The sequence below is a fragment of the Spodoptera frugiperda genome, chromosome 18 (assembly GCF_023101765.2).
Source record: "Spodoptera frugiperda isolate SF20-4 chromosome 18, AGI-APGP_CSIRO_Sfru_2.0, whole genome shotgun sequence".
NCBI lineage: Eukaryota > Metazoa > Arthropoda > Insecta > Lepidoptera > Noctuidae > Spodoptera > Spodoptera frugiperda.
Window position 1 is genome coordinate 8,798,932 of NC_064229.1, and position 17,192 is coordinate 8,816,123.

General features: G+C 33.1%; 1 protein-coding gene across 7 annotated transcripts in view; it reads left to right on the forward strand.

The window, feature by feature from the left end:
- LOC118277857 (rho GTPase-activating protein 7) overlaps positions 1–17,192 on the forward strand; it is a 355,041-nt gene that overhangs the window by 272,310 nt on the left and 65,539 nt on the right. The window contains exon 1 of one of the 7 annotated variants that reach the window (XM_035596830.2): positions 3,148–3,375. The exons of 5 other annotated variants lie outside the window; for them this stretch is intronic. In XM_035596830.2, coding sequence (XP_035452723.1) covers positions 3,357–3,375 — 19 coding nt within the window. In that variant the 5' untranslated portion in view covers positions 3,148–3,356. Of the gene's footprint in view, positions 1–3,147; positions 3,376–14,450; positions 14,560–17,192 lie in introns of those variants that run through there. One more of the 7 variants, XM_050700318.1, reaches the window with a different exon arrangement.

Genomic DNA, 17,192 nt, shown 5'->3' on the forward strand with positions numbered 1-17,192 from the left:
AATTACCTATATAATTATGTTACGAATGAATCATAGATCTTTTACATTTTATTGTGTTGTGAGTTAGTTACATAATTATCAGAAAGCGAGACTATTGTTGTCATGGAATACAATTTTAAAAATCATCATCAAAAATAATCATCATCATCAGCCTGTACTTGACCACTGCTGGATATAGGACATAATTTTAAGAATATATTGTCCAAATAATCATAGCTTAAACACCTCATGGTAAACCATAACGTCGTCCGTATGTCCACTACTCCAACGATGCAACTACACAATAATATTATTCAAGTAAGTAATAATACTAGCAATAAACACGAGACTTTCCTTTCAACAAATTCACAATAGGATATAAAGCTAGGGTTTCCACGAAGTGCTATCCTATTAAGGACAGTCCCAATAATACAGTCCCGACCTGTCCCAACGAATCTATTAATCATACTTACTAGTCAATGCGCTGTTTGTCCTACATTTTGTTTATCGATGTACAGGTGGTTGTTAAATTGTGGTTTATGCAAATTAACATATGTATTGGAATCTGTCACTTGTATTTACATCTACATTTATGTATCTTCTCTGTAGTAAAATTTTTGAAATTATAAGTATGATGAAAGGTTTGTGGTTTTTAAAGCTTTTAAAATATTATTCGGCTGGTGTCAGTATTCTGTAGATTACAGTTTCTTGCTGTAGACTCAAAATCATTTGAAAGATTTTATTGATACCTCTTGTTATCTAAATGGATCATTCATTCAAACTCAACTCTAATTCGACACCATGATTAATTGATTGATTGAAACCATTTTTATTGTATACCATATAAAACACAAAGGACAAACATTTAAAAAGTAATAGTACAATAGGCGCGGTCTTATTCACCATGATTCGCATTCGTAATTAACCTACCAAGAAGAATTTCTATTTTCCTACATATAGCACCTTCTTAGAAAGAACTACAATGACATATTCGAAACGTCCTGTACCACTGAGCCAGTAACGAAGCTCAGCTGGCCAGATGAAGCCAAATCCCACTCAATTGATCGCTATTCTTACGTTTATTAATGAAGGCATTACGTGGATATACCCCTCACTCCAACTTAGTTGTGTAACTTATATCCTAGGCGATAAGTTTTAGTTTTATTCGAGGAATGGGTAGATATATCTGTCTAGATGATAATAATAATATATATATGTATATCGTCACGCCTTTAATCCCCTAGTAATATATATAGATAGTAATATAGATAGATATTACTAGGGGATTAAAGGCGTGATATCTATCTAGATATGTTGTTATTTTTAAAACTTAAGGGGAAAAGAGGATTTCGACTGTCGTTGTTTGCATTTTAATATTTATTTTGATGTTATGTTAATAGTTAAATAGGTATTAAAATAATAATTATAACTGTACCCAAGAGACTAAAAAAACAACGCTCTTTTTTGCCCGGTAATGTTCTGATTTCAATGAATAAAAGGAACGATGCAGTAGCAGAAAAAACAATTGAAAATACGGTTTATATTTCTGTGTTAGTAACCTTAGTATGATTTTGATTTACATTTAAAGTAATCGAAACGATTGGTTGGTTTATTCGAGCGGCCAATCAGAGCGCTGAACGCATTTTATTTAGTATAGCTTTAAACGTAAATCAAACTCAGACTAAAGGGTACAAACCTACACGCTTAATTATTGAAATGGAAAACACTTCTATTCTATAATATACACAAAAATATTAAAATACTACTAAAAATAATTTACAAAACTCTAATTTATTTCAAAATTATTAACAACCCAGTTAACACAGGGACAAATTGGAAAAATTAAAACACAAAACGTAATTCCATTCTCTCAATTTAAGAGCATTCTAATTTTGAATTCCGAGAGCGTATTCCAGAGACGTGATAGGTCCGTTGGCAATCCCTGTGGACCCTTTACTTAGTCCACACTCAATTTGTCTCATACTTACAAATTCTATTCATGTTTGAATTAAAACAACTAAAAAGGTTCTACGTCACACTTTGGTCCTAAGATTTAAAAAAAGATTGTAATTCGAAACGATTTTGCTATACATTTTAAGATATAAGATAATCTATGCGCTTTTTTGAATATTTTAACTGATTTTTATCTTAAAACTTTTAAATGAAACGGATTTTTGCGAACTAAATCCTCTTATCTCTGTATTGTTCTTAATCTTGGGGTTTAAAAGTAAAAACTTTTAAGAGTGCGGCGCCATTTTTCTGGCGTCATCGTTTATGCAAAAATGAATCAGCTATTAGTTAAATAATATATTGTTTCTTTAGGTAATCAATGACTTATTATTACCAGGTACATAACAAACTTATTAATAAACCACAAGTCATGTCCATATTTAACTATCTCCCCATATTACATTTACACTGACAATATCAAGTAAATTATCCTTTAATAGGAGCAAAAGGACCAAACGCTTACTCTCTTATTTGTGGCTTAAATATTCCATTATGAAACCTCAGAATGGAATCCATTCTCCAAATATGGCACCCAGAGATTGGGTCTTTTTTCCAACATGACCTACAGGTTATGAATAATTAAATTAAACCTTAAAAGGAGTTTGATTATGTTGGTTTTTTATTAGATTTTTTTTTCGTGTTCGTTTTTTTTTAGTTGACGTGATTTCCTAGTGGTTTAAATGTGTTCCATGTTTGGACAAAAATGTTGTAAAATATTTTGCTGCTAATACTATATCTGTTTTCTTTTTAATAGTCTGCCTAATATCTTGTATACATCGTATGACCAAAGTTATGCTCAAAGTTGATTTTCTATTGAAAAAAAAATGTCGTCTTAACATTACTAAAACGTAAGAGTATCAATAAAATGTAAAAAACCTTTTAAAACAAACACTTTCTACTAATCGCCCACATCCATTACTGTGTCAATATTTTTTTAAAAGAGATAATTACTTCATATACAATTTACAACTTACACAAATCATTCCAAAACCTACTCTAACAATATACACTTAAAGATAATTTTCGCATGTATAACGATTTTTTCGTTTTTATGACATACAAGCTATTACCAAGGTCTTTATCATAATCTGAGATAAGGCTTACATAAAAATGTGAATCGTAGACTCTTTGTTTACACTTCTTTAGTGACTCTGGTGTAGACATTTTCCTTTTACGATAGTATGACGTACTCCATTATCAAGGAATCACGTCATTTTCTGCGAAGAATCGAAGTATTTCTTACAATTGTGATGAATCAGTTGTTGTGTTTCTAAAGTGATGAGAAGTGGTACTAATTTGATTAGTGATCGATGATTAGGTGTTGTTAAAACTTGTGTGTCAGTGAAGTGATTGCAATTGGTGATAAAATGATTAAACTATTGAAATGTAAGTAGATTTGGTGTTGGTGTTATGTGATCTGATAACGTTTAGTTGAAATAACTAGTTGGACGACACGTGGTATATTTAATAGATAACGTAACTTCCTACTTAATGAATGGAATTTCTTGATCTTTCTTCTCCATTTGAAGCTACACTTTGGAATGAGCACCTAACTTCACTGACGGACAGACTGACAGACAATTGTTTATTTTTTATTTGTTGACGTTTCATATTTTACTTAATTATGTTGAGTCTACTTAAATACGTGGAGTGTAATATTCTTTATTACATTATTATTAATAATTATGAATAACTTGTACTCATCAATTAATTATTATCACTTCCTAATCACCACTTAATCAATGAGACAATCACGTTCTAGAATTGTTTAAAATAATTACTTTGATAAGTAATTCATAAACAACAAGTAAACACTTGATACCAAACTCGATTTTTTCCGTAAATGACAAACCAAAAACTTTGCGAAATATAAGGCAAAACAGTGGGCAAATATATTAAGTTCTTGGAAAAAAATCAATACTGCCAAGATAATCAGTGTAAGACTTTAATATACAGATTTAAGGAAGGTTATAAACAAAATTTATCGTTACAGTGAAATACTTATACACAAGACACTTAATTTTTATTTTATTGCATTTTATTTGTCATTTCTCTTACAAAATCTATAACACCTGGCGGTAAGGAGAACTCACAAAAAGAAGCATAAATTTTACTTAATTACTTCGAAATTAATTCGTGGGTTGTAAATAAGAGGCCTAAATGTAACCTTTCTGAAGTTACTTTTGCCGCAATTACCATTTTAAAGTGAGATTTTTATCTTAAAGTACAAATTTAATACAATATTATGGTAGTATTCTGCACTGTTGTATTAATCTGACTCAATCAAAGTATGGATTAACCTAATATCTTCATCAAAAATCTAAGATTTTTTATTTACCTTGTCAATCCATCCCTTTTTTAAAAGGTAATAGTGACTAACAAAATAACAAATACCGTAAAAATTTACAGTAAAACGGCATTTTTTAAACATAAAAACAGACACCGTATCACAAAAAAGTAGTTATTTGTTCCGTTACGGATTGTAAAACTTTATTGACTCTATAAAAGTTCTGGACCTTCATCATTCTCCTATTTGGCCATCGGACTAGTTTCGAAACGATTTAAAATGACCCACAAAAAACACAACAATAAATAAACTAGCCGCACGGACCGTACCAATGACATAATCCAAGAGGTTTTGCTAAAAAACTTTATAGAAAAAAACTTTTTTTAGTGAAAGTGTCCGCCCACCCATTCGATGCCCACTAACATAATGTTATGGTCACAATAAATGATCGTTTACGTCATCCCGAAGTCAAACAAAACATAACTGATTAACCTTATCTGTGACACAGGTAAAATTATTTTTTCGAAAATGACTAAATTCCGGAATCAAAGTGGCCTTCACAATCGGAATACCTATCTGTTTGACACGTTTTGACATAATACCTAAAGTATTTTGCAGTTCGTTATAATTATTTTAATGCAAAATTAGACCTTATGTAATGTTAATAAGTGTTAAGTTATTGTTTTAAGGGGTGTTGTTTATGGAATTTGGGCTAGATAATAGTGCAGCGATAGGGGGTCGGTATCCTTGACAAGGTAAACTTATTCGTCATTTTTTGTCCAATTCGTTCAGGTAGGGACCAGTGGGTGACTGCATGTTGCATCGGACGGACGCCCTTTTTGTTGTGTTGTGCTGTGATTTTTGACCGTTAAATTGTGCTCGTGATATTTTGCCCAGTGTGCAGTTTGTGGAATTTGGTTATACAAAAAAAAAAAATATGGTGAGTGCTTGCGATGTGATCTATTCTAATTTATTTTAGCGTATTTATGTTAAATTGTAAATTGATTATTGTATTGATTTATGGTAGCTATTTATTTATTCTAAGATTACTTTATTGTCTATGAAAAAAATTGAAATGATGACCGATTAAAATAGCCTAAATTAATTAATTTAAATCATTAATTTACAAGATTATTAGTGGCAGTTTTACACATAAAATATCAACGAAATTAAATAAAAAACTTCAACTAATATACCCAAATGGTCTCTGACCACATGACCTTCAAACTGCATATCCCACATTGAGTGTTGACTTTATAAAGCACAGCTGACTAAGTAGGAGTGACCGGTCGGGCGTAGGAGCTGACTACACAAATACTTTTGAGAAGGTCCACTTTGATCGAACATGCAATGAAAGAGTAAAATACGTATAGGCCATAGGCATTTAAAAAGTTGGAAGTTTTTACGTTAAATGTAGTCGTGATTTACAATTAAAAGTAATAAAATTTATATTCTACTTAGTCTGTAATTTAATTTGCTTGGGTCTTTGAAAGACCAATCTCACCAAAATATTAATTGTTGTACCTAAATAATGGTAGAGTAGCGTTCCACCATTTAGTTTATAGTCATAATATACAGTCCGTAAGAGTCTGACACTCATTCTCGCCTCGCCCACCGATAGTTGAGATAGCTAATCATTTATTTCATTATTTTCTATGAGTTATTTGTAAACACGGCAACGCTCGTCGTTTTGTCGTTGTAACCGGACAATTATGTGTGAATTTCGGTCGTTAAAAGCGGTTGGTCGTTGTAAGCGGAGTCGTAATAAAAGAATGTCTATTAAGCAAGTTTATACTAAAACCAAACAAATGCTTACTTTCGTCGCTAAAAACGGTTGGTCGCTTATGCGAAGTCGTACTAAAGGGACTACACTGTATGTGTAGGCATATAAAAAAAGCTGAAAGTTCACTACTTAACATTAAACTGAGTACGTAGACTGTATTTGTGTAATTTGTCATATAAGATAACAAAACTTAGATAAAACGAATCAAAGTTTAGAATTGGGAGCAAATACGTCATTTCTACGTATAAAACGTAACTAGAAGCGACATCACTCGATATTTTTATAAAGTCGAAAGTATTTATTTTTGTAAGAAAGTAAAAAATCATGTCTAATATTTTAAAATAATCTACAAGACAGATATTAAAACGGTATTACGGTCATTTAACCTGTAGTGACTGACTGTACTTCTGCCAATACCGTTGCACAGTGGTCCTATACCAAAGTACACGCTGAGCCCATCAATTAACACTATTACTGAATAATGGCTACAAGGAGACTTTACGTCATTTGTGAATGGACGCCTTCTTGTAGACATAGCTCTTGCTTGACAGTCTTTTTTTGTTTTTTTTTGACGAAGTAGAAAAATCTCGTTGAAGGATGGTTGTTGGGGAATTTGAAGATAGAAATGTGCTTTCTTAATGTGATAGCAGGCTTTTTTGAGTGAGGAAATCATCAATGACTTCTCCCACTTTGGGCGCGGCGAGAAGTGACTTTTACTGGCTAAAAACCTACCCTGTTCCTATTTCTTTTCGAGCCGGAGCTCCGGTAACCTGCTAGGCAGTCCGCAGCTCCAGATCTGGGTGGTAGTAGGCTAACCTCTTCTCACAATATAGCATCTCATATAGTTTTCCATAAATAGAGATGTTTACACATCCATAACCAAGGGACCTAATTCTAAACAAAAACAAATATTTCTTTTTTTTCATTTACAAAGAGTTCAATTCACATTTATTATATAAAATCCCATAAGACAGCAAATTTACAGCTTCTAAAAATATACGCCTTACTTTACAATAATTTGACCCGTAACATAAATTTTGTAGGACACATGTGCTAACACATAATTCTAAAATAAATGTAGAACGAGCAATATTTTATACACCCTATGTAAGGGACATTTAAAATATTGCTTAGGTATTTAAATAAAATTGCGACTGAATTGCGTTGAATCAATTTTGATACTTGACTATAAGGTCTTATGATGCTATTTCGAATGCAGGTAAACTATGACATAGATTTGCATAGCTTATAAGGCAATTTTCATGGAGCAACTTAAGTTAGGAAATTATCAACATTTTAAAATTTACTTGTAAAAAGTTGAAATTTGCTATAACGTTTACGTTTGCCGCAATTTTATGGCAATCTGTGAGCAACTTTCATAACCGAGTTGCTAAATCTACGCAATCAGCGTTCAGTGTCCACAATGGATATCGAAGAAGGCACTTGCTCTCATTTTAGATATCGTCGCGTCGACGGCAATTGGAGCAAAATATAATATTTAACACTAGTTGCGGCAATTAGGAACATCTTTTTCGATTACAGCAACTTGAAAACTGTTGAAGATCTTCGGAACTCTACTCGAGTTGCTATGTGTAGGTACAATTGAAATATATGTAAACAGCTAGTTGCCAGTTGCCAGTTGTTCCAATAAACACCATTGCAAAGCGCCTAAAAATTCTAGTTATTATATTATTATCATAATTATTTACCTCCCATTTATTGAGCGAAAAATGTTCTAAATTATGTCTACGTAAAAATGACACTTTGCCCACTGTGCAGTTTACTCCTATTAGTGAGTTTTTTAGGGGGAAAAATCATCCAATGACTTCTCCCACCTTAGGCGATCTGGTGATGATCTGATGGAGATTATTTTAGATATTTATGCGTCAAAATGCAATTAGAGCAAAAGTAATTTACACAAAACGCATTACACTACTGGCAAAATGTGATACAGTTTTTTCTACCCACTTGAAGATTAAAAGTATCTTCCTCTACTACATACTTATACAATAGGTACAATCCATAAGAGGACTGCTAGTACAGTAATAAACTAATCGTTTTAAGAACAACACTTTAAACCACCACTTAACACTTAGGTTAAATAATTAATTAACCAGTCAATTGTGATCATCATACTCATCACGGTCTGATGGACTATGATGATGATCAAAGTCGCAAGCGCCGGTTGACGGTTGATGTCTTAATTGTCGATGTGGAGTTATTAAAAGTGCTATTAATATGGAACTATGTTGTTATTAAATAGTAATTTATTTATCATGGTTTCATTCCTTTTGAGCAAATATGGATTATTATATTTATAATCTTGATATCAAACTAAGTGTCACGTTTCTCACAATAAATACTAATCAAACGACCCCTATCAAGCTGAACTTCCATCGAGTCGTTCAGGCCAGAGAGTTAGCAATATTCGAATTTGGTGCCAAAAATCCGCCATTTAATTTTTTAGATTATTTTGATATATACCAGTGTCACTCTCACAGTAAATACATATCTAACGACACCTCTCAAGCCAAAATCCATCAAGCCGTTCAGGCTAAAGAGTGAGTAATATTCGAATTTGGCGCCAAAAATCCGCCATTTTGTATTTTGTTTTTTATTTTGATATATCCAGTGTCACTCTCACAGTAAATACGAATCCAACGACACCTCTCACACCAAAATCCATCAAGCCGTTTAGGCTGCAGAGCGTGCCAAACAATTATACATACATACATACCTACATACATACATACATACATACATACATACATACATACTCTCGAAAAACATAACCCTCCTTCTGGCGCAGTCGGGTAAATAAGTAAGACGTTTCTCACTATAATACAAATTAAACACATTTACTTTTTACTTACCAAAAACTAGTCTGAAGTCTAGAGTGAATAGGCTCTTAAGAAACTAGTGCGCCTCACCATCAACGATTACATCACTACATACCATCAGGTGGGATTGTAGTCAAGCATTAGTTTTTATCGAATAAAAAAAAAAACTTCAAGATCAAAAGTCAAACAAATATTACCTGTGTCTGCTAAACGCGCCTATTATCCCCCATAGAATTACAGAGCACATTTGAATACTGCCACCTATTCATCTACATAGTCAATTTACCCGCCTCTACTCCCGTAACTAATGAATGTCTTTCATGGAAAGTCAAGGGGAAACGCGGGTATTATGCTTCTGTTCTTTATATGTAGAAGCTATGGAGTTTTGTCGCAATAGTTACTTTGGGATTTTTTTTGTGAATAAGGCAGTTTTGTTTGCTGCTTAAGAATATGGTCTACACCGAAATTCCAATCTATTTCTTCAATGGGTTTTTAATTGTGTTGTGAAGTTAAAAATTTGGAAACCAAATAAAAATTAAACCCAGTCATACATTTTCCTTAACTGGAAAATCCTAGTATTTTGCTATTCGCCGCAGCACACAAATCTGAATATTCTAACAAAAATAACCAACGAATACCAAAATTAATTCAGAGGTCTCTTTCAGAGTGTATCTGTAAAAAAGTAACAAAATTCTGTAATTAGTAGCTCACAGTATTTTGCAGAAAAAAAATATAAGGAGGATTAAATGTATCTTCATGAGACAAAATAAGCGAAAATCGCCTCCATAGGCGTTACCAGAGGAGCTGCATTTCAATGCATTTGTAGTGCATTTTAAAAACTTATATCTACAAACTAGCGACCCGACCCAGCTTCGCGTGGATGCAATAGTGATATAAACCTTCCTCTTGAATCACTCTATCTATTAAAAAACCGCATCAAAATCAGTTGCGCAGTTTTAAAGATTTAAGCATACAAAGGGACATAGGGACAGAGAAAGCGACTTTGTTTTATACTATGTAGTGATACCTGAACACTGTCACGTCCACACCAAAAATATTATGACATACGTGTCAAAAGGAGCATAGGATTTGATAACACCATCGTAACAATACTACCAGTTAGAACATTGTTCATATTTTGGAAGATAAGCCCAAGATAAGTGAAGACAAAACAGTGAAGATATCTTTTTGGTAATGACTTTGAACTTTTAAGTGGTTTTATTATAACTTTTGTGAGACATACTAAATTAATTATTATGTTATCGACTTACTCACGTAACTGTTTGACGAGGAACTCGACTAGTTTCAAGCTATGCTAGAGGCTCATATCATCGATATTTTTTATTTCAGTGTGGTTTCATTTGAGACCCCATCCGAGTATATTTGCAGACATTCGGTTATTCTCCCCACAACTTTTAAACGGCTCAACCAATTTTCATCAAACATGTCTAAGAACACTCTCACATAAGTCATCTTTAATACCAAAAAAACTAAATTGAAATCACTGCATACGTTCGGGATTTATGATGCCACAGACAAACTTATAACACCCCTCTTTTTGCGTCCAGGGTAAAAAACAAAACTCTACTGCTTGACTACAAACGGCACAGTCCAAAATCAATGGCAAGAGGCCAGTGGGTAGTGAGGTTGACTGGCAATCAACATTAACACTTTAGACATACAAACATACATACAGATATATTATGTTAGTATGTTTGTACAATGCACAGTCTACTACACATGTGCAGATTAACCTTGTCCGATTCGCTTGAAATCGTATGTTGTGTGGTACAAAATGTAAACTTCAAAATTGACTGCCATTACAAATTAAATAAAGTATTCAGTAACTTCTGATAATTACAGTCTTTTTTAAACCAACCAGTAGATTCTCTCGTCTTAGGCGAGATGACAAGAAGTGTCAGAACTCTTACTGACTAAAAACGACCCCGTTCGTACTCCTGCTTTTCGAAGCGGAGCCCCGGTAAACCCGCTAGGTCATCCGGATCAGGCGTTAGCCCTCCTATACGAGAGGTTACTATGGTTATCACGGCAAAATTTGTGTAATCTGTTGGCATGGGTTCGGACTAATTTTTAAATTTTCAATATTTTCCAAATGTTCTTTTTATTACACAAATCAATTTTAATACGCATTATGTGGGTTTAGCTTGTTCTCTTTATTGCACATTGAATTGGCTTTCTATAACTATATTTTCACACTATATCTGAATTTAACACAGTTTACGTGTGCAGCCCGATTAATTTCAAGCTACGTCAGTGACTTATATTCTCGCGTTCGGTATTAGTATTAGTTACATTGAAATCGCTATTTGAATTCGCTATACGCTTACATTTCAGCCCAATCTTAAAGTATTTTATTCACAGTACAACCTGACCTTAGGCCCCGCATGTGAGTCCAATTGAATTGTATAATGATGCACTCCGACTCCGCACTATACTGCACCGCAATACAATTTGTTGTATCAACTCTTTGAGTCGTAAGCGATTCTCAGTTGGTTTATATTTGTGTCTGTTGCTGTATAAATGGTCAGTTAGTTTATATTTATATTTGTTTTGGTTTGAGGGGTTAGTAGAACAGTGTTAGGGAATCTACTGTTTTAAAATATTTTTTTTAGTTTGCTGATTGTTTTTAGACAAGATATTCATCTGATTGTCATCGTTAAAGTTTATAAAAACCAGAATCAAAATATGATTCTGTTGATATTCCACTGTTGGATTTTCGGTCTCCTAGACAGTTACAAGGCAACAGCTAATCATGAACCCAATTTGCCTCCCTTTCCCAAACTTTCCAATCCCCGGATCCCCAACTATCCTTAAATTCCTAGCCTATAAAAGGCCGACAATGCACTTGTAACACCTCTGATGTTTCGGGTGTCCATGAATTACCGGCTTATCCCATAAAAAAACCCTTGAATCAATTTAGTTTACTAATCATGCAATCAGGAATAATATCCTATTTTTATACGAAAATAGCACAGAAATATTAAAAACAGCTTATTTAAAATGCTATATTAAAAACTAGCTTATTCAGGAAATACCAAAATTTAACTTTGGTATTGATAAATGAATAATACCAAATTATTATAAATTAGGTTCTACTAGGAATTCGACCGATAAAATCATTATCTACAAAGATAAGCGTACAATTCAATTGATATCTTAATGACATTAATTTACGATTGCTTTTTAGTTTATGATACTCGTTGTGTATCATAACATAACTTATTTGACTGTCTTGACTTTTGTTCAATATTAACTTATTTGAATGCTTTATTTTATCTTATCACCGGTCTTTCGATAGGGGCGCGACGGGAAAATGTTAAAATTATATATTATAGAATGTAATCTGAAACTGAATTATCTTCCTATGTTCCTACATTCCAATAGTCAGTTAGAGGTGGACCAAAGTGGAACACCCAATTATGTTATGAGTCCCATATTATAGATGGACCAGGTTACTTACTCTTGAAATCAATCTCAATGTCAATGCAATTTCAATGTAATAAAATCTCATTAATTCTTCAATGTTAAAACTATACAACCCCAATCGTAGCTGTTAAAATAGCATTCAGAGTACGGAATATAAAGCCAAACTCAATATCATTTAGTTCATTTAATATCCACTCAATATGAATGCAATGGGCGCTAGTATTGGATTGGATTCAAGAGTAAACTCTGGGCATCGTACCCGAGATCCTTTAGTCAAAAGTCGAATTATTTATTTTTCTTAGAGCAAACAAATCTCATCGAAAATCTCGAACTTTGCAAAGAATAAGAAATCGACTTAAGTATTGACTCATTTAACTTAATTTGATTTGTATTGCATGTGTCATTTGATATACCTACTTTTTAAATGTCATGTAAAAGTGTGTTCTCTCCTAAACTTATATTGTTGTGCCCGACAGGGTCCACATTCTATCCTAGTTAAGTTTACCACCTAATCCTAACATAAAGCAATAAATGATTGAGTATTGGTTCCATTGAGATCATCGCCCAACCTAATTCCCACATGACTGACTATCAAACACTGATGATTACTGATGATTAATGCTCAGCACACACTAATTGACGTCAGCTGCATACTAATTAGTTGGTTTGCGCTAATTTGCATAAACTATGAGACAGTATGGCGTCTTGCTATTGACAAGGGGATTAAGGATTAGGTGTAGTGATATAGATATAATAACATGGTTTATATTAAAACAAAAAGTAAATGTGTGGAGAAGAACGAGGCTTTGGCTGATTTTTTTCAGACTTAAAAGAAGGTTTTATGTATACTACCCGACTTAAAAATGGAGGTTCTGAATTTAAAATTTGAAGGCGGTTCCATTTTTTAACCGACTTCCAAAACAGAAGGAGGTTCTCAATTTGGCCGGTATGTTTATTTTTTTTAAGTTAAAGACCCAATATTGCAATATGCGACGGCATAGTTTATCGGTTATATTTTAAAATTTGCAATAAATAGTATTACTTAGTAATTTTTATCTCAAGAAACCTTCTGATAAAAGGCATAAAGTCTGATAATGACATTTTATCATCCTCCAGTAGCTACAAATCTAGGCATGCTTGAATCAAGTGATAAGGATAGGCAAAGGAGTAGTTAGACCTAGGTTAGGTACTAATCTGATATTAAGATAAGAGTTGAAGCTAACTTCAGATACAAGCCTAGCCTCAGTATCGTGTTGTCAAAGGTTTATTCTATTCATGTTGGTACTTAGATATCTCATTCGAAAAAAAAAACATTTTTTGTATGTGGGAACTGATCCTATTGAAATCAGTACCGAGATGACACATATACTTCCAATTACACTCAACAAGTAAAAATAAAATATTCGTTACATCGTATTTCTTATTTTTGGAAATTCTCAAAAACAATTCAGCCAACGTCCCCTGTAACTTCACCCAAACTTTTTCAAAATATCAAAGAGCTCTGCCCATCCCCTTTGAAACTACAGTCGTGAATATAAACATGCGTGACTACACGCACGTTGCAAACATATTGACTGTCTATATTTCTATATCATTGTGGATTCCATCAGTTTATCTATCTAGTACACACAGCTACATATCAAGCTCAACAAACCAGTATAAACTGACCCTTGAATGTTCAGAAAGATCATACAAAGCGAGACCTAGATAAACTGGTTTTGTGTAGCTTGATGTGAATGAACGTTTTAACTCGCCACTCGCTACGCACACGATTGAAAATTTTATCATTCACATCGCAAGACGATGTAGAGATATACGTGTTTTTATTTTGTTTCATAAAAGTGCGAAAAAATAAAAAAAAATATTGCTTTCGATATTATTGTATTGATAAAAAAAAACATTGACATTTCATATATTATTAAATATTTCTCATGACAAACGCGTCTCTGTGTTTAAATTAAAATTAAATCAATTGCAAAGCGCTTCATTTTAAATCTATATAAAAATGTTGACTATAAATCTATATCAAAATTTTTAAACTACAATATAGTACTTTATTCTGTTAATTAAATAAGACCTAATTATGAGTGCTTTTTTAGTAAAAAATCTTTGTTTGGTTTGATGTGATGTGATTATGTTTACTGATTAAGTATATAAAATGCATTTACTAAACAATGTGTATATTCGAAGTGAACTCCAAGTAACGAAACCAGGTAAATATTTAACCATAACAATGAATTGTATTTATTGCAATTTGAAAATTGACACTCTGTAGAGGCAGCAATGGAAAGTATTGTTAAAAATCTGTGTTTATTTTCATAATATTTTAGGTCCTCCAACCAGGCAAAATGATCATGCCTGGCGGGCTTTCTGCCCAACTGTTGTTCGTTGGTATTTTCTATTCGTGTTGATTCGCACATAATTATGCTATTCTTAATGTGTGCTATGTAGTTATTGTAGGCTACAGATTAAAATTAGATTTACAAATCTCATATATGTAAAGCGTATTATAAAAATGTAAAAAGATCTATACTATACTATGTAGTGCCTAGCGAGTTACTTGGGCTCTAGCTCAGAAAAGCAGGAGTAGGAACGGGGTGGTTTTTAATCAGCAATAATCTGACACTCCCTTTCGCCTCGCCCAAGATGTAGGAGCCCAAAGCCGCCCAAGGAGAAGCCAGATGATTTTACTCCTCCAAAAATTACTACTTTGTATTCAAAGGTAGTCAATACCTATTTCAAACTACATTCTCCCACCGTCAAACGATCAAACCTAACTGGTCTAGCAACACAATCTCAAATTAACCTTCAAACATTAGCTAATTGCAGAAAAATGTTGACCATATTAGGAAATAACTGCTCTTAAGCGCCTATGAATCATAAAACCATAAAGTAATATCAACTAACAGTCTGATTACTCATAATACCCATAAATATCACAATAGAACAGCATATCAACCTATACCTATCTATCAATATATTTCATTACACTTTCAACTCTATATCCATAAACAATAAAGTTGAAAATCTGATACAGAAAAGATTAACTTGACCTGCGGCCGTCTGTAGGTACAGTCGCCGTCGAAATCTTAGCGTTATCGCGGACACAAGTATTCAATTCTATTTTAAATTCTATGCTACTGGGAACAATGTTATCAATTTCGGCTAAGCTTAGTGATAAGGGCGTTTAGAAATGCAATTGGTGCCCTAAATTATCTGTCCACGTGGACTTTGAATAGTGGGTTATAAGAGAACTGTGATTTGGTATAATTTATTTTGTTCTTGAAATGTTTAAGATTGGTAGATGTACGTTTTGTCCTTATTGATTATTTCCATCTTTGAAGAATAGTTGTTTAGTGATTAGGATTACAAATGAATAAAAATCAAGGTCAATTTACACGCGAAGTGTTGATACCAATTTCTAATGATATCTAATATCATATCTTACCCATGTTTGCAACATTAGGATATGCATTAGTCATCAAATAAAAGGCCTTTTTAAAAGGTTGGAAACGCACCTGTATCTCCTCTGGTGTTGCGGATGTCCATGGGTGGCGCTGGTCGCTTACCATCAGGTGACACGTCCGCTCGTTTGTCTTCCTATTCCATAAAAAAATCTGAAATATTGAAAGGGTCTCCCAACATGGTTCCAAACCAAATAACCAACATTCCTCATTCAACAAGCCCTAGAAACCTCATTCGCAAATCAAAACACCATTATCAATATAAATGCATCACGCAAGCACTCCATACACACACACACACACTATTGCTATTCCATTCATATAACAAACAAATACAAACACGAAACAATCATTTTATATCAACATCTAAAGGAAAAAGGGCCAATAAAAGTGGACCTGTTGCAATAAAAGTCGGTAAAAAATGAATAAAAAGACATATTGAGTGAATTCATTTATGGCCAGTTAATCGAATCCACGGCCCACTGGCCAGGGCTTTGTGGAGTGCTTTTAATTTATAAACGGGGCAACCCTATTTGATGTACTGTTAGAAAGACAAGTGGTTGGGTGAATTTTTTTCTGAGATTTTTTTCTATGTGCCTTTATTTATTTGATCTGACTGTACTTTCTTTGTTTATTTAGGAGCATTCTTTTCTTTCTGTGTTGTAGGGTTATTAGGTTTGGTCCTTGGGTCCGTAAAAGAAATGCTCAGATAATGTCGAATTTGTATTATAACTTTTGTGAGATATACCTACTAAATTAATTATTATCTGTCGCGCTGCATCTAGCATAGCTTGAAACTAGTGAAGAAGCCAAAAACATAATAATTAATTTCGAATTTATCGGATTTGTCAGTATTTGATTTTCATTACTTAAGTATTTGATTGCAAGATCACAGAATTTAAAAATGAGCCCGTTCTAAATGTCATTTTCAACGTGGAAACAATGTTCAAAACATTCTTTGTATACACCTATAAGCTGCAAATTTTGCGCGCTATAATGTGCAAATTATTTTAAATTGACGCGTGAAGCGCAATAACGTTACCTAATAATCAACATCAAATACCGATACATTCCTAGCACCCAATAATTCTTCTCCACCCATAGAAACACATACACCAGTTTATATAGTAATAAACAAACCTATTTATATATCTGTCTTAATAATGACTGACGCCTGATTGATTTATGAGTATCATCAGAGATGTTGCGTAGTTACGGCCGACTCGTACGTGAAACTACTCACAAATATTTTTATACGTCTTACATCGTTCTTTGTATGTGCATTTTGAAATTAACTAAGTCAAAGTCAAAGCATTTATTTCAATTAATCCTTAATTTAGGCACTTTATACTGACTAAAAACTACCCCTTTCCTATTCCCTG